This window comes from Electrona antarctica, assembly GCF_951216825.1.
Source record: "Electrona antarctica genome assembly, chromosome: 1".
In the NCBI taxonomy this organism is placed as follows: domain Eukaryota; kingdom Metazoa; phylum Chordata; class Actinopteri; order Myctophiformes; family Myctophidae; genus Electrona; species Electrona antarctica.
Window position 1 is genome coordinate 34989283 of NC_136806.1, and position 18349 is coordinate 35007631.

General features: G+C 42.7%; 2 protein-coding genes across 3 annotated transcripts in view; both read right to left on the bottom strand.

Moving 5' to 3' along the window:
* The window catches only part of med12 (mediator complex subunit 12), a 40388-nt gene extending 36964 nt beyond the window's left edge, over positions 1-3424 (bottom strand). The window contains exons 1-5 of one of the 2 annotated variants that reach the window (XM_079508078.1): positions 3237-3424; positions 1644-1748; positions 1335-1526; positions 911-1070; positions 478-653 (exon numbers count right to left, since the gene is read on the bottom strand). In XM_079508078.1, coding sequence (XP_079364204.1) covers positions 478-653; positions 911-1070; positions 1335-1526; positions 1644-1748; positions 3237-3338 — 735 coding nt within the window. In that variant the 5' untranslated portion in view covers positions 3339-3424. The remainder of the gene's footprint in view (positions 1-477; positions 654-910; positions 1071-1334; positions 1527-1643; positions 1749-3236) is intronic. The other variant, XM_079508077.1, reaches the window with a different exon arrangement.
* Positions 3425-8481: 5057 nt separating this feature from the next.
* The window catches only part of LOC306922571 (ATP-binding cassette sub-family C member 5), a 47687-nt gene continuing 37819 nt past the window's right edge, over positions 8482-18349 (bottom strand). Inside the window, exons 23-29 of the mRNA XM_079500260.1 lie at positions 15534-15623; positions 13650-13842; positions 12893-13052; positions 11871-11949; positions 11331-11444; positions 10225-10389; positions 8482-9617 (exon numbers count right to left, since the gene is read on the bottom strand). Of these exons, the coding sequence (XP_079356386.1) occupies positions 9513-9617; positions 10225-10389; positions 11331-11444; positions 11871-11949; positions 12893-13052; positions 13650-13842; positions 15534-15623 (906 nt within the window). The 3' untranslated portion in view covers positions 8482-9512. The remainder of the gene's footprint in view (positions 9618-10224; positions 10390-11330; positions 11445-11870; positions 11950-12892; positions 13053-13649; positions 13843-15533; positions 15624-18349) is intronic.

The window sequence follows — 18349 nt, forward strand, 5'->3', positions numbered from 1 at the left end:
GCATTGTTACCTGTGGGTACAACGCGGTACCCCGCTGCCACTGCAGGGCTCTATTCTCGGCGATGAGTCTTATGAAATATCTTGCAGTGTGTGATCACTTGCCGGTGATCAATCATAGTGTGAAAACCACAGCGATATGATGACTGCCGATTTCAAGAAAGAGACTTGTGTAGTGTGAAATGCTTAACGTTTGGACGACTCCCTGACCACTTTACCAAGTGCTAGTGTGTAGCTAGCTGCCCTTAGGCTTTGGGAAATAACGGTTAAATACAGTTGGCCAGTTGGTCAGCTGCATATTTTGCCTGCAGTGTTTACTGCTGGACCACCTGTTGTTTCCTGTAACAACAAATGTAAACAAGATAAGCTCTCTTTTAAAAGACACAGAGTAGCTCTGAAACCTGTAGGCGTGGGAGAGTTTTAGGGATAATAAAGCTACACCAGTAAACAGATAATAGACTCAGGAGCGACTCAACAGACCTGAAACATAAACATAGCGAGCTTCTCGTTGTATTCCCACTGCTTCATGGCCGTCTCCACCTCAGCAGGGGGGGCTGGCAGCGGGGAGCCGCAGCCCTGGCTGGGAGACTGCCTGTAGAAATCAGCCACTTTCTGGAGCTGCTCCCACAGGTACTTAGTAATGATCTGGGTCCATTCTGTGGACAGACACCATGCACGCACGCGCACACACACACACACAAAATGTATTTTGGAAGCGTAGAGTATATAGGACTTTAGCGCATGGCTGCACAGTGCACACAGTGTAGTTAAGTTAACACAATCTTATCTCTCCCCCCATTGCAGTGAACACAGCCCAAGTGTTTTACAATGGCTCATTATTAACCAAGACTTCACCACAAACTGATCCAAGGTTTCCTTAAAAACAGTAGTACCAATAACTGTGGTTGCTTACCTATACAGGGATCTATCACATGTCTTTTCTTGACTTTTGTTTCCGTAATGGCAGCATGATAGGCACAGGTCATCTTGATCATCCAGGCTGAGCGCATCACAGGAACAATGTACTTGGCCAAGTAGCCAAACACTTCCTCCTTTTTACTGAAAATCGGCACCTTCATAAAGATAGATTTCAATGGCAATGATTAACGTTAATCAATGAATGACACAATGTACTGTATATACCGTATACACAACGTCAAAATTAATGATTATTTTTTCATGGACAGCATAAAACAATAGAAAGCATCATTCAAAAGCTGCGTTGTACACAGCATACCCCCATGATCTTGTTTCCTGACTTCTAATCTATAAGATTGCAAGTGCATGTGGACAAAAGCCAAGCCACATGATTGGTAAATAGGGGCTGGGGGCCTTACCTTTTTTGCCAATTGTGTCAGGGGTTTAGTCCCAGCCAGGTCTGTGAACCAGTTGTTGATGGAACTCTGTGACCTTGCAGTGACGAGCCAGAAGTTATCCTTTTGGTTGACCTGTGGCTTCCGTTTCCCTGTGTCTGGGAATGTGTTGTAGCGCAGCTTTTCCGCAATGATGCTGCTGAAATTCGAACTGATCTGTGGAACAATGTGAGTAAACAAGGCGATGTGTTAGGGGCAAAACAAAACCAGAGGCCATGCAAAGAGAACATGCAATGGAACATGTATGACTGCACAGCACTGCTCAGTGCTTACCTTTGAAGGGTTGAAGTTGACATTTTTTGCACTGCCATGTTCATCTCCAGATACAGCCGGTTGATTGTTGAATCCTTGCTTCACGTTCAAAGCAGTCAATTCATCCTGGAACAACAAGAGTCACTGGTTTATAGCACCGTTTCCCAAACACTGGGCTGGGACCCATTTGTGGGATTTTCAATTTCCTACATTTTACCATTAATTTATATTTTAAAAGATGTTCTAAAGATTTCCACAAAACTTCATGCATTTTCATGAGTTGAAAACGAATTAACATTTAAAAATAATAATTTAATTAACAAAATAAAGAACAAATTCCCTAAGCAGTAGTGAAAATAGCATATCAGCAAGCTTGCAACGTGTTGTGACTGTGAGCTTCTGCTATTTTCACTAGTAAACATCACATTTCTCTTCTGGGTCTTTGGCTAAAAAGTTTGGGAATCACTGGTTTTGCCCATGAAGCCAGTAAGCCATGCATGACGACAACGCACCAACACAAACAAGCCATTTCCAAACAAAGAAAGTCCGAATTAAAGTTGTGTTGTTATAACACTTTGGCTAAAAAGTTTGGGAACCACTGCTTTGTAGAACGGATGCCCATGAAGCCAGTAAGCCATGCATGACGACAACGCACCAACACAAACAAGCCATTTCCAAACAAAGAAAGTCAGAATGAAAGTTGTGTTGTTGTTATAACACAAGTTTGTTTGACAAAGCCAAGTGGTTGTCTTATTTGTTATCCTTAAATGACTGAATGCTCTGTGTACTACCACAGTACCAGCGCCAGTATGGACAGTGACAACAATATTGATCTAACAACACACAAACCCCTGTGTGTGGTTCTTTAGAGGTTTTCTACTGGTTCTTCAAGTTAGTTTGGGCAAATGAAATGAAGCTGTAATAGCAACTATTTCTGTTTTTGTATGGGCGATCTTTCCAGTGACTATTTATGACAAAGTATCGCTCCAAATGGCAAATGACTACGTGGTAGCAACCACATTTACATATATGCTAATAGAAGAAAAATCGCCAACTCTCAGTATCAAAGGTTAAGTTCAAGTTGGGTATTAAATGTTTTCCTTTTTTCCCCACACTGTGACTAGAGGGACACTTGCGTCCATTCTAATCTAGATGATTCCATTAAGCTAGTTAACATCAGGGTTAACAACACGAGAGCACGAAGATCCCTTTAAACCTGTGGCAGAGAATCCATAGATAGTTCACTAATAGCATCTTCCTTTTACAGATCAAACTACTCTTAGTTAGTCACGCACGACTAAACAACACGGCACAGCTAAAAGCCCCTAGATAGACCTAGCAAACACAGCAAACAAACAGCTAGCCAAGTGGTTGTTTTGGAAGTGATGTCGCGATGCTAATACGCTACACACCGACTGACAAGCAGCCTGTGCTGCTCATTGTTGTTGTAATGCAGGCTAGCTTAGCATTTTAATGCTAGCTCTTCTTCTGTGCACGGCCTCTCGCTACGCAGCCCCAGCCTGCCTGAGTGCCACACAGACAGTCGATGTGTTCTGTCGCTAAATAACTCGCTTTCCAGGCCCTTTTTAGGCGACACATTCTGTACATTCTGACCTCTTTCTGCTTCGGGTCCTGAGGATAGACGTCCGGAGGACCGAGACGGGGCCGCTTGAGAGGCCGGTGCTCGTAACTTAGGATCCCGAAAGCAGCCATCATCCAGCGGCATCACAGCCGAACAGCTTATACTACTACTACCAGAAAGCAAAGCAGGAGCTACTGCAACACATCCAGCAACCCATCCAGCTTCCGCTTCCGCTCCGGACAGGACGCCCCTTCCGTTCAAAATAAGAGTTTTAAACAGTTTACTTTACACACTGCTACAGAGTACACTACAGACAGCCACATTGAACCTCGGTTGCCAAAAATCTGTTATTTTTTTGTTGTCGTTTATAAACAATTTAACACAAATTAAAATGTTGTTGTTAACACACAGCCCATTGCGCGCGCGCACACACACACACGGTGTGCGCGCGCACACACACACACGGGCGCGCACACAAACACACAGGATATATTATACACTATACAGGCCTAGCTGCAGAAGTAATCTACACTAGGGGTCTTCAACGTTTTTCAGTCAAAGGACCCCTTAGCCTAATATGAGAGAGATATTGGAAGTTTCGCATTTGCACATAATGCAGGAGGCAGCAGCGCGACCCGTTAATAAAAACGAGTGCTTCCAAACTCCTACAATTAGAAAAAGAATCATCTGCAGAGAATGTCTTGACAGAAAGTAGCTCATAACATGTTGTCTACGGTGGATTTTTATGAAACAAAAGCTTGGCAGATTGATAATTGATAATTGATCATTCAAGCGTGGCCCGGCCCTATAGCTAGAGCTGCAATGTTGATGAGTTTAACGTCGTTTAATACAAGCAGATCGCAAAAGCAAATTGGATGAATTGGGAGTCAATGGGTATTGCAACTCTAGATTCATCCCATTATTAAAAAAAAGTCTAAAGTTGCAAATTGTGGCTAAGTTTCGGCTAGCTATCACACAAAGATTTTTAGGGGACCGCCTGTAGTAACCCTGAGAACCCCCTAGGGGTCACGAACTCCCTAGGGACCACAGATTGATTGATTGAAATATTTATTAACAGTTTGCAGAATTACAGTACATTTCAAGCACAAACTCAATACAAAGACTGTTAACTGTGAGTGGACGACCCAATTAAGCATTACACTTGTTTACAAGAGGGTCCACCATGTTCAATTCATCAAAACATTTAGAGACGTACAGATAGACACTACTATATAGTCAAAGAACAGAACATGAATTCATCATAAAGGAGGTAAAAAGGGAAAAGAGACATAGCTTATACAGTGAGGGGAAAAGGGGGGGAGGGCGGTGGGGGGGGACTCAGATTTTACGGGGGCCAGTTTCGAATTGCAGCCGTCCGTATAGGTAGCCTGGGTAAACCCCTCCCCCTCGCCAGATTTGCATTGCAGAGGGAGTGGGTTTACCCAGGCTAGTCCGTAGGTGCCCTTTGAGAGATCCCCTGATCTAGGAATACAGGTTATTCTGTGTTGTCTCTGAAGGTAAAGTAAGACTTGGCATAAACCTCACAGCCTAGGTTATTCGCTATGCTTTGAGCATTTGTCTAGATCTGTGCTATCTCAGGAGTCAGGACCCATCCCATGGGACATGTGCTACAAAATATGAGTGAATGAGCACAATGCTTTCATCAAGTTTCATGGCCAATGAGGTTCAATCTTCACAAGGCAGGAACACAGGGTCATCCCTATGTTCCCCAGGTTCTATGTTCCCCACTTACCTTAGGGTTTAGGGTTAGCGTTAGGTTTTAAGGACTTCAGTGTTTTGTACAGAACAAAGAATGTTTGCAGAAGAAGAAGAATCTTTGTTGAAGAAGAGTCTGAGCAATTATGTTTTAGTTTATGCCAGTGTTAATTTTTTGTTGGCTAAGACTAGATAGTTTAAGTAGCCTATGCAGGCCTAAAGTTCAATGGATTGTTCAAAGACTGAGCTTAAATCTGAATTTGCTACTAAAAGTAAGACTAAGTTGCTAAAATACTTTGTCTTACTAGAATTACTAAAATTACTAGGTTATATTTCTGGTTTAGGTTTATTCTAAGTGGGGAACAAATAACCTTTTTTGTGGGGTGGGGAACATAGAACCATGGGGAACATAGTGATGGGTATTTTAGGTACGCTCCCAGGAACACTTTTAGTCTTGCCTTTCTCATTATTGTGCTTGATCCATTCCACATCACAATGTCTTGCTGTTGGTTCTAAAATATACCTGTAGCCTATACTTAGTTAAGCTAATTGAGATGTGTTTATTTTTCTGAGAGCTGAGTTTCCCTACCTGAAGTAAACAATATAGGCTAGTTCAGTGGTAACCAACCTTTTCAAGCACAAGAGCCCATTTTATTCCCAATTGTAAGCCATAATTTACCACTAAAATAGGCTATGTTTAAAAAAACACTTTTTGACAGGCTCAATGCATGTGCACACAAACACTATAGTTTAAATAAGAATAAATACTGATAATCAATGCCAAAATATTAAGACAAATGTATTTTTCCATAGTCAGACTGCTTGCCTGTGTAGGTATAGTAGTGAGTGAGAGGCTGTTTAGCTCTGTGGGTTTTTAGTTGTGCATCACAAGTTCACAACGGATAGCGATCAAACAAGAGAACAAACAAACTCTGCAGTTGATGACTCGATACACATGTCTGGGGCCATCACTGTGAGCTATTCAAAATCCACATTATGTGTATTGGTAGTGATGGCTGGCTGCCTGTCAGTCTGACACCCGCTCACTCCGGGATCTACTTGAATGGCTCGTGCGAGCTACTGGTAGCTCCCGAACCCCTGGTTGGTTACCCCTGGGCTAGTTGGAATCAGAATAAACTTTATTGTCACATACAGACAGTGACAATACATTCAGAGTTCAGACTGAACTTTTTATTTTTTGGATGATGAAATGGTTTTGCTGGTGTTGCGGTTAGTACTAGCGTAGTGTTTCAAATTGTTTTAAATAGGCATATAAGCCCTTTGCAATATATTAAAAAAATTTGATTTTTGCATGCCATCATGTTTGGTGGGGCAGTCAGGGCATTTCCCCCCGATGTGCCCATGCCTACAATATATCCGGCCCATGGTAATGACCATGATACTGATTATGTCAGAATAATGGTTAAGTATCATGTGACAGGGCCTGACATCCCTGGCAGGCCATGATACTGACACGGTAGCCTAGGTAAGGTACCTGGATATTGGATAGGGGCCACTGGCCCAAAAAAGGTTGAGAAACACTGCTAAATCTATTAGCCCAAGGGAGAGACTAGCCTGTTTCATTTAATTGAATCTTTTCTTACAGGGGAATACAAGCCTAGTTTTCCTGTAAATGACATTAAAGGATTGCTCACTAGAGTTCCATTCCCCTTTTATACTGTACAAATGATATACAAGATCACAAACATTAGAGCATTGACTTGTATAAAAAATACTTTATTGAAAAATAATTATTGAAACAGAAATGAAACATTTACAAATAAAAATATATTCAGAAATTACAATCTCAAGTCTTGTACAAAAGCTATCTTGACTATCGATGCAATAGAAAGATATTGCACATATTTTTGTTTGATTGATCAGTGTTGGATTATCGGCTAAGGCAGGTAAAATCCTCAGTATTAATTTAACTCTGAAAGCACACAAATGTAACATTTGGTTAACATGTGTGCGGTTTCAGAGTTACACATGGCTAAAATATCACTGAGTATATTACTGTGTTCACAATCCTACATTTTATTAAACAATATTATGAAGACTGTGGCAGGCCAGGCGGATTTCAACTTTGGTGCTTAGCTGTACCATTTCCTTCACGGTCCCCATATACAGCATTTGTTCCATCATTTCACCTGTTATCATGTCACCGCAGGATACTGTTTTGCTACATAAAAACATGAACTCGAACACTTCAGATATTGCCATGATTAAAAAAAATATGCAGATTTCAAACTTCGGCATTTGATATTTAGAGGTGCCATTTTGAAATACTGCATTCAAATGACAAACACATGCATTCCATTACATTATAATAGAACAACTTGCAACTGCGGAGGGCTGCTGGTCACACACTCCATCTGCAGAAATTAATACACCACATTAATGTAACAAACAAATAGGCGTATAAAAGAGGAAACTCAGTGTTTTCAGACAGTGATTTCAGACTGATTCTCAGTGGAATGGGTACCTTCACTAGTACCATGACCTGGTGTTTTGGAGGTATTGTGTCTCTCTCGACTGATACTCATCATTAATGTTAGCATTGCAACACTCTAAATGCCACTGCTCCATATTTACTCTTACTCCATAGAGTAAGAGTAAGTAAGCCTTGCTGAGCCATGAGGCCTATAAGGAGCCTATCTCCTGTTTCTGGGAGTGTGAGGCAGCTTGATGTACAACACGCCCTGGACATGACACTAGTATGTCCCAGGGACTTACCCCCAATCTAAACTTCCATAGAGTATAACTATAATTGATCAGCACTGCCAATGGCTGGGTTTCGCATAAGGTGTAAGACTTGTAGTGCCGCACATGCTCAGATGCCCTCATAGGCCGCACACAGAAGCATGTGAACATAGACATTTCGTGCATAGATGTGCCACGCAATGGTAGGCCTCAGGCCTGAGGCCTGGTATGGTAGGCCTCAGGTCTAACATTCTGAAATTTAATTTTAAAAAATGAGCATGGTTGCTATGTTCACCCTGTTCACCCGGGTGTGATTTAATTACGTCAGACATGATTTCATTACGTCAGACAGGCTATATTACACCACTCAGTTCACACGGGTGTGATTTTTTATATATATATATATATTATATATATATATATACATACACACAGAAATATAATAAATATATATTATATTTATTATATATTATTATTTTTTAAGAGTAAAGAGAGCTGTCCAGCAGTCCAAATATTATTAAATTAAATTTCAGAATGTTAGACCTCAGGCCTGAGGCCTACCATACCAGGCCTCAGGCCTGAGGCCTACCATTGCGTGGCACATCTATGCACGAAATGTCTATGTTCACAGGCTTGTGTGTGCGGCCTATGAGGGCATCTGAGCATGTGCGGCACTACAAGTCTTACACCATATGCGTTTGGGAAACCCAGCCATTGGCCCGGTTTCCCAAAGGACACCTCTTACACCATGGTGTAAGAGGTATGGTGTTGCACATGCTCAGTTGCCCTCTAGGCCGCACATGAAGCCTGTGTGTTGCCTAATCGGCTGCATGGCAGCCAATCACACACTATGTCCTTTTTTGGGAAACACTGTCAAACACAACAACATAGAAATAAACAACCTAGACTAGAGCACAGCCATACCTGTCCTCATTGCGCACGTAAGGCCTCCTGCATGAATACACAAACCTGTTTCCCTAAAGCCTCTTTAGCCTACACACACCTGTCGACATGTGGCAGTATTAAAACCATTCGCAGAGAAATGTGTGGTGCGAGTGGTGACTTTCTTCATCTCATTTAAACATAAAAACGTATATATATTAAGGCCTACTTCAGCATCAAAGAAATTAAATTAAAACATTTTAAGAGTGAAGAGAGCCTACTGTCAGCTGACCAGCAGTCCAAATATTATTACATTAAATTTCAGAATGGTAGACCTGAGGCCTACTACCATTGCGTGGCACATCTATGCACGGAATGTCTATGTTCACAGGCTTCATGTGCGGCCTAGAGGGCAACTGAGCATGTGCAACACCATACCTCTTACACCATGGTGTAAGAGGTGTCCTTTGGAAACCGGGCCAAGTCATAACCTCACAACATTCACACGCTGTCCCAGCAGTTAAACACCTACTGTATGAATAAATTCAGAGACTACGGGAGTCGATTATCATACAGTACATCCTGGAGATAGCTGCTGTAGGAGTCCTTGAAGCACCGTAAACAAACATACTTCCATGTATTATCCATAGAATATTAAGTGCTGATGTCAGAGCCAATGCTCTGTCTTGCTTGAAGGTAATCCTTTGGCAATCGAGAAACACACTTGTGAAATTGTGATGCCGCTGCAAAGAAAAGACGACCAACATGTACTTCTTTGCATAGTTAGTTTTGTCCGACCACGTTTTTCAGCCTTGGAAACATGATCACCACAAAGTCTTTGGTTTTAAAATCAATAGACATCATTAATCTCAGTAGCCATATACAGTATTATAGAAATATATAATTGTTTTTTTCTTTTCCAGAGGACACTTTCACTCAATGGCAGGATTGGGTGGACGTTTGTGCAACTCAGTAGCCGTCCATTTTTCTCCCATATTGTCACGGGTTCAGCACTGGTTTGTTTCCAGTGCGGTGTCTGACGCTTCTATCATGGCCCTGAATCTGGAATTTTCATCCGCCAGCAGCGCAGCAGGACTGTCAAACTCCAAAATCTGTGTTGATATAAAGACAATCAAACAAATGTATGTCAGCATAAAGAATCTGAATTATAACAAATATTCAACTGGAAGTTTAACTACATGGCATCCCCATTTTGAAAAATAATAAAAAACAAAACAAAAAAAGCAACAACGCACAAGACGTAACCACTTGAACCCTTGCAGTCCTATTCTGGGGAACAATCGCCAAAAAATAGCTGATCGGCGATTTGGTGTAGAGGGACAATAATCAACTAAGCATCGGAGGTGGTTAAGTGGTTAACATGTGGTAAACAGCAGTGGTTCAATGCCTGGAATACATTGACCTTGGTGTGTCTGGCTATGTTGAAGTATATGGCAGAGAAAACCTGGACAAGTTTATGTTAACCAAGGTCACTGGCATGCACTTCACGTTCCACACTCGCCCTCAGCCTCACTCAGACTGCAAATGCTCTGCTCCCCAGTGCCAAGTGACCATGGAAGTTGAATACGTGCTGTCTTACTCGATCCATCACTTAGGCGATGGATGGAAAAGCAGAGGGGGTTCCATTTGACTTGGGAATTAGTTTGTACGACAGGGGAGTATCTTGTATTTAGGAACCAGTGTTACTTTTACACAGACCTGGCCGTTGTCCAGCACCATGACCCTGTTGCAGCTCATCACAGTGTTGAGGCGGTGGGCGATGATGAGGGTGGTGCAGCTGCCAAAGGAATCACGAATGGTCTCCTGGATCAGGCGGTCTGTCTCATTGTCAATGGCTGCTGTCGCCTCATCCAACAGCAGGATCTAGAAATGAGGGGGCGGGTTCTTACTGTACATGGTATGAATGAACTAAAATAATTGTGTGTGTGTGTGTGTGTGTGTGTGTGTGTGTGTGTGTGTGTGTGTGTGTGTGTGTGTGTGTGTGTGTGTGTGTGTGTGTGTGTGTGTGTGTGTGTGTGTGTGTGTGTGTGTGTGTGTGTGTTCCATGTTAGCATGCTCATCTTTTGTGTTGCATAACTTTTAGTGTCACTTGTTTATCCTAGTGTAACCTGTTCTCTCTCCTGATCAGATAGAATTGGTATTCGCTAAAGAGCTGGAGAGATGGGGAGACCCCTGAACAAACACTATAGTAATGATTGCTGTCCGAATCTAGAGCTACTTAACAGCACACACACACACACACACACACACACGTGCACGCGCGTGCCCTGTTTAAGATCAATCATGCTATTACAGTGTATTGTACACATTGGAAAACAACCCCAGGCTGCCCATAATGCATATTATTGATCCACATTTGGCCTCTTATCAAACCAGTTGAGGTGAAGTTACAATGTAAGCCATAGGGTGGCAATGTTAAGCCACACACAGACTCTTAGAACAGCAGTGCCATGTGAATTCATTAAATTGTGTGGATACTAGGCTATGTTTTTGATCCTATGCCCAGCTTTGTGTGTCTGTGTAGTACCTCATAGCGATGATTCGATTGGCTGAGGGCTTAAAAAGTGAAGATAAAAAGTGAGGACAAAAAAGTGAGGACGCCAAAAGTGATTGGCCGGAATGTGATGATATACGATGATGTACAGCATGATGATAAGAGCGCCCCTCACTTCACACACGTGTGATTTTTTTGCTTCTCCCGGGTTCTAGAATTTAACTCAAATTCTTGGTGGAGCCAAGTTATTGTGAGACATCTGAAAATGATGTTTTGTGGAATCCATATGTGTTCAAATAGCATCAGGTACCTTGCTGTGTCTCAGCAGGGCTCTGGCGACGCACAGCAACTGTCTCTCTCCAACTGAAAAGTTCTCTCCGTTCTCTGTCACCTCGGAGTGGAGGGAGTGTGGCAGCTGACTGATCTGAGGGTGGCATGGTGGAGACATGGAGACGAGTGAATGGGGTTATTATAACAAGCAGTGCTCATTCCTACTACTCCAGGGGTTCCCAAACCCTTTCTGGTCCAGACTATTATGGTTGACTGGAGTCCCTCAGGGCTCTATATAAGTGTATAGTCTGTTGTTGTAGCTTTAGCTGAAAATAGCCGATCAATAAGCTCACAACGCGTCAACGCACTGTGAGCTTGTCAATTGTCTAGTTTCCAAAGAAAAATGTTGGAAAAAATATATATGAAAAATAATAATAAAGAAATAAATGTTTGTAGGAAAGGTTAAATAAAACGGGTATTTTCACACAACCTCAACCCAAAATGTGTCGCAACCCTATAAGGAAACACATTATCACATTATCACGCAGATGTGATATTTTTCAGCCATTATTCCACCTACCATCTCTTTAATATGGGTCTTCTCCAGTGCTTCCCATATCTGGGCATCAGAATATTGAGACCATGGATCTAAATTGGTCCTGTTGGAAAACAATTCACATTCATGAATCATGATCTGTAGAAAACAACAACTCTCCCACCTAGCTCTCCCACAGCAGCTAATCCAGCTAACCTGGATCAATAATGCACACATAGGAATTGGTGCCAAGTAAATTAAGTAACAATGTACAAGTTACAACAATGGTGGAAAGTATCAAAGTACAGTTTACTCAAGTGCTGTATTTTAAGGTCTGTCTATGAACCATTCAAATCAAATCAATCAAATCAAAATCTTGAATTATGTGCTGTATATACAGAATATTATCTCTGTCAGGTGGACACCTAACCTTGTATATCCAAAGCTGCTACTTTTCAGGAATTGGAATTTTTTTTACCTGTTTTCCAATGGAGCCAGTGTAGTTAGTATTTAGTTTTATGTTAAATATTCATAAAACCTACAGACACACGTTCCTGGCGTCTTAGCCAATCAATTCTTTTCACACAGTGGTTGTCATCAGTGCAGTGGTGGAAAAAATACTCCAATTTATTAATTAGGTAAAAGTATCAAGTCCGGAATTAAGAATGTACTTGAGTAAAAGTACAAAATTGGCAGCAAAATGTGCTTAAAGTACCAAAAGTAAAAGTAGTCATTTGCAGAATGTCCCATTTTACAATTTCAAAATGTATAAAAAAATATTTTGAAAATAGCCAATCTACAAGTTCACAATTGTGAACATGTAGATCTGCTATTTGTAATAAATGGCAGAAATGTATAGGGTTAATGTATTGTACTGTATGTTTTGTAATAATAATCAAAATCTACAAAGTCACTAATATTTGCATACAAGATGTAATGGAGTAGAAGTAAAATTAGTGGAAATTGGACATACTCAAGTAAAGTACAAAGACCTCAAAATTGTATGTAAGTACTTAAGTAAATGTACTTGTATAGTTCCCAGCAGTGCACATCAGTGGAGTGCTAACCTGACGGTGCCGATGAAGAGGACGGGCTCCTGGGGAATGATGGCCAGCTTGCTGCGCAGCTCCTCTAGGCCCATGTGGGCGATGTTGAGTCCATCCACCACAATGGAGCCGCCCGCCAGCTCCACCAGTCTGAACAGAGCCACGCCCAGAGATGACTTCCCTGTCAACACCATGCAGAGATGAAGAGTTTTACATTTATTTAGAGAAGATGGTGAGGGAAAAAATGGAAAGAAAAACAAAAACAAACAAACAGTCCTTTCTTACAGAATGCATTATATTTTAGAAGTGGGAAACACCACCGCAATTAAGGTGTGCCACCCATGACTACGCTGTGCATACTTATTGCATAGTGCATACTTATTTATATAAATATATTATTATTTACTGTTATGTTCGCTGCTACAATGTTGAAGAACGAAAACAAAAGATTTGCACTATTCTTTACTGTACTTGGTATTATTTTGCATATACAGTGAGAAATAAAGCTCACCTTAACCACTTAAACCCTATATACTTCAGCTGATCAGGGTCTAATACTTACTGTATACTCCTTTTTTCCCTCTACATCGTATCTCTTCGCCGAAAATAGCTGATCTACAAGCTCACGACGCATGTTTGTGGATGTGCCATTGTCGGCGAATGCGTGCCTAATGTGACATGCCTGGAACAGGGATGCTAGAGTTCACGCGGCCAGTTGGACATGAAACATAAAACGTGAAGGAATGGGAAGGCGTTAGTGGCGGCGCTTCATTCACACCTGAGCCGGTGCGGCCCACGATGCCGACCATCTCCTCGGGTTGGATGTCAAAGGAAAGCTTCTTCAGCACCAGAGGCAGGTCGTCACGGTAACGCATCTCCACGTCCTGGAAGGAGATCCTTCCCTGGTGAGGCCAGCAGGGGGCAGGAGCGGACGGCTCTGGACTCCGTCTGGGAGCCTCGCTCTCCAAACTCTGGGAGGAGAAGAGAGAGAGACAGACTGAGGTCTCTGCTGGGACTTGGGGCTGGCTGTCACAATCGTGCAGATTTTACTTGACAATTAATCAATTGTCATACAAAAAGAAACTGCGATTAATGATTGAATTGTGTTTTCTGGGATTGGACATTGAAGCACATGCATACGAATTAAATTTGTCTTTGCCTTTTATGCTGGCTAAACTGACCTGAAGAACCTCCACTGCGGATTGAAACATTGTCATACTAGTTCAAATAAAGTTGCTCTTTTAATTTAAATGTAGATTGTAGATGAGTCAATGACTGATAATGACCGGTACCAATAATCAGAATGAATAATGGCCAAATACAGTCCTTATATTTCATAATTATACACGTTTTTAAGATTATGCCTTTATTTAGAGTAATAGACAGTAGACTGACAGGAAATGGGGAGAGAGATGGGGAGTGACACGCAGCAAAGGTCGTCGTGATTGGGATTCAAACACGCGACACGCTGTCAGGCTGCGGATGAAAACAGTGTGGAAACAAAACAACAAATGTCGACTCGTGAGCATCTACATTGGGCTATGGCCTTTTTTTAAAGGTGGAAAGATGAACATTTTTCAACAGGTGAATTTATACAGAGGAATGGAAAAAGGATTCTGATGATTATGCAAAAAAAATGAAAGAAGGAAAGAAAGAGAAAGTGATTATCTCCAATAATTACCATCGGGCAATTATCTAATAAATTTGACAGGCCTAGCAGTGAACAGTGGCCCCTTATATCCCTTCCAACTGCCTGCAGTGTTAACAGAGTAATTCACAGATCTGCTCCTTCCAGGAGGAGCATCTCCTGGCAAGAACAAATTGATCGACTTTTCCGGTCTGATGGCTGTTAGGAGAAAAATGCCTTGTCATGTGCCGTGAAGTGTGCACACACTCGACTCCATCTGCTTCCTGCTGGGCTTATCGCACTCACACACGCACGCACGCACACGCACACACACACACACACACACACACACACACACACACACACACACACACACACACACACACACACACACACACACACACACACACACACACACACACACACACACACACAGCTGTCCGAGACTTCCTTGAGTCCTTCTTTAATCTGTACAGTGTGTGTGTGTGTGCGTGCGTGCGTGCGTGCGTGCGTGCGTGCGTGCGTGCGTGCGTGCGTGCGTGCGTGCGTGCGTGCGTGCGTGCGTGCGTGCGTGCGTGCGTGCGTGCGTGCGTGCGTGCGTGCGTGCGTGCGTGCGTGCGTGCGTGCGTGCGTGCGTGCGTGCGTGCGTGCGTGCGTGCGTGCGTGCGTGCGTGCGTGCGTGCGTGCGTGCGTGCGTGTTATTCCATGCCATGTGTGCATATGTGTGTACATATCGTTCGGGCAGAAACCTCCTATCTCAATATTCTAACTTTTTTTTCGTAAAATGACCGTCGTACTTGATCACACTACAGCATCACACAAAAGTAGCAGAGCCGCAAGCTCGGTTTGAGCTCGTCCATCTGCTACTTCTGCCGTTTTTTTATTTGAATCCTTAAAAGTAACAGTTTTGGACACATGAGGTTTCCACCCGACAGAGACCATATACTATAGTAACTATACTATCCCTGTGGTATAGCCAACGGTGCGTTTCATTCCACAGGGCGGAATGACATTTGGCCGCGCTGCTGCTCTTACCTTTATATAATGATTGATCCGCTCGACCGACGTGAAGCGAGCCTCCGTCTCTGACAGCAGCCTCACGGTGAACTGGAACAAGCCAGTCAGCTGGGGAAGACAGGCAGTACCAATTATTGAGGGGTGCTAGCCAGCCCTTCCTATAAACAGCTATAGTGTGGATTCTGTCTGAACACAAACCCATTTAGACCCGAGGACGATTCTACAAATGTCTTCTAAATCCTGGCAGTTTTCTGAAAAACCCATGTTTCTATGTCAGTGGTTCTCAAATATTTTCATGTCAAGGACCCCCAAGATTATATGTATTTGGCCGCCGACCCCCATCTGAAAATATGTTGTTCCAGGGACACCCCAGAAGCAAAGATTTGAGTTAAAAACGTTGGCTCTGAAACACATACATTCAAAGATTTGCACTACATTTTCACGATTCTTCAATAGCTAAAGTATAACATTACGCTTAAAACACCAAAAGGGGTTCCCGCCCAAAATGGGTTAAATGCTATTGACAATGAATGGAGAATTTACATCATATGTGTCTGAGCAAATCGGGCATATGTATGGAATACGAGACATCTCACCCCGGTGAGTTGTCTTCACTTTTTGACATGTCGGGGTGAGTTGTCCGGACAGCTCACCCCAGACAGCTCACCCCGGAAAGTGAAGACAGCTCACCCCGGAAAGTGAAGACATCTCACCCCGGTGAGATGTCTTTACTTTCCGGGGTGAGCTGTCTTCACTTTCTGACCAATAAAATTGATCTTGTATCTGGGGCGCGGGTACTGCCTGCGAGGCTGCGACTTAGCATTCTTGGTGGCTAGCGCACTTCAGGCTACTAGTTTTGAGGTCACGTTTAGCTCCATACTGGGCGAAAGTGTCATTCAAAAAAATATTTTTTCGATCGAAACTCTTAGTTAGAATGCAATTGAGGGTTGCGTGGGTTTTTTTTAGGGGAAATGCAGCACAAGCGCAAATTTCGGGCTCGAGTCCCACGTTCCCCCGGTCACCAACTTGCTTCTGCCCGCTCTGAGCCCCGCAGCGGGACTACGGACTGTCTGCTGTTGCCTCTGCCCGCTCTGAGCGCTCTCATCCCCGCAGTGCATGTCTAATGTACCGCTGTTCTATTCGGTTGCGTAGCCGAGTCCGCAGTGAGAGCTGGTCATGCACACACACTCACACACACACACACACACACACACACACACACACACACCGATATGGGGGGGCGGGACCTCTCTCTCTCACTCACACACACACACACACACACACACACACACACACACACCGATATGGGGGGCGGGACCTCTCTCTCTCTCTCTCTCACTCACACACACACACACACACACACACACACACATCATGGACATGCTAACTCTCGCTTCTGAAGTGAATGCCCCAGTGTGGAGATGAGCACACTGCACTGCACAACTTTTGACCAAAATGGGACAGCACACTGCACACAGCACAACTTTTTTCTTTCTTTTTGTAGATATGACAACTTTTTAGTGCACAACTTTTGACCAAAATGGGACAGCACGCACACTGCACTGCACACAGCACAACTTTTTTCTTTCTTTTTGTAGATATGACAACTTTTTAGTGTTTTTGTAGCAAACTGATGTTTTTTTTTTTTTATGACAACTTTTTACTATATTTTTTAGTTTACATTTTTTCTATACTTAACTTTTTTCTATATTTTTTTGTACAAACTGATGTTTTTCTAAACTTTTGATGTTTACCTTTTAAATAAACTACATTACATTTGACCGTACATTTGACTCTTGTGTTATATTCTTGTGAAATATTCAGTAAAGTATAGCTCAAAGGCTACATATTCAGTCAGACTTTTGGTGAGTTGTCCTGACAACTCACCCCTAAACGTGAAGACATCTCACCCCGAAAGTGGCCAAAAGTGAAGACATCTCACCCCGGAAAGTGAAGACATCTCACCCCTAAAAAAGCAGGGGTGAGATGTCTTCACGTTTAGGGGTGAGTTGTCTGGACAACTCACCAAAAGTGAGTTTAGGGGTGAGTTGTCTTGTTACCTATGTATGTCGGTGGGAACCCTTGGTCAATAAGGGACCACCAGTCTTGATGATGATGTACGGCGATTAGAGTGCCTCTCACTTCACACAGGTGTGTTTTTTTCCCACTATTATACCGGTACCTAACTAATTCCCATTGTTTCATTGCCTTTAAACGAGAAGTTCACTCAAACAAACTGACCAGCAAGGAGACTCAATAGAGTATAACCACTTAAATTGAGTGGTTAAGCCCTATATACTGTACACTTCGTTGTACGACAAATAGCGAAAAAAGCACTATCTACAAGCTTACAATGAGTGCATCGGGACTTGTGTTGTTGTGAGCTTTAAAGATCTGCTATTCTTGAAAATTGTTGACTATAATGACAGTGACAGAGAGCCGGAGAGAACAATAGAAAAGGAAAGAGAGACAGGCAGAGAGAGAGAGGTTAATGATTAACACCCTCGAGCCCAATTACTACCAAACACTCTCCATCTAAGTGCACGGTAACGCCCCACAATGAACGAGCCGTAAAACCCATCAAAATTTACAACGCAACGGGCAGATTTGCTGACATGGCTCATTTTTAACGTGCATTCAATCAATTTCAATTCACAGCTCTCAAGGCAATGCCGCACCCCGCGGCAATTCAACAACGGATGAAATAATAAACAAAACACAGCATTACAAGAACTACAATAAAGCCAATCCCAAAGAGCCAAACAAAAGAGGGAAGATGCATTCTTTTTAGCACTGGTCTGGGCATGCTGTTCTTCAAAGCTTTATTTATGCAG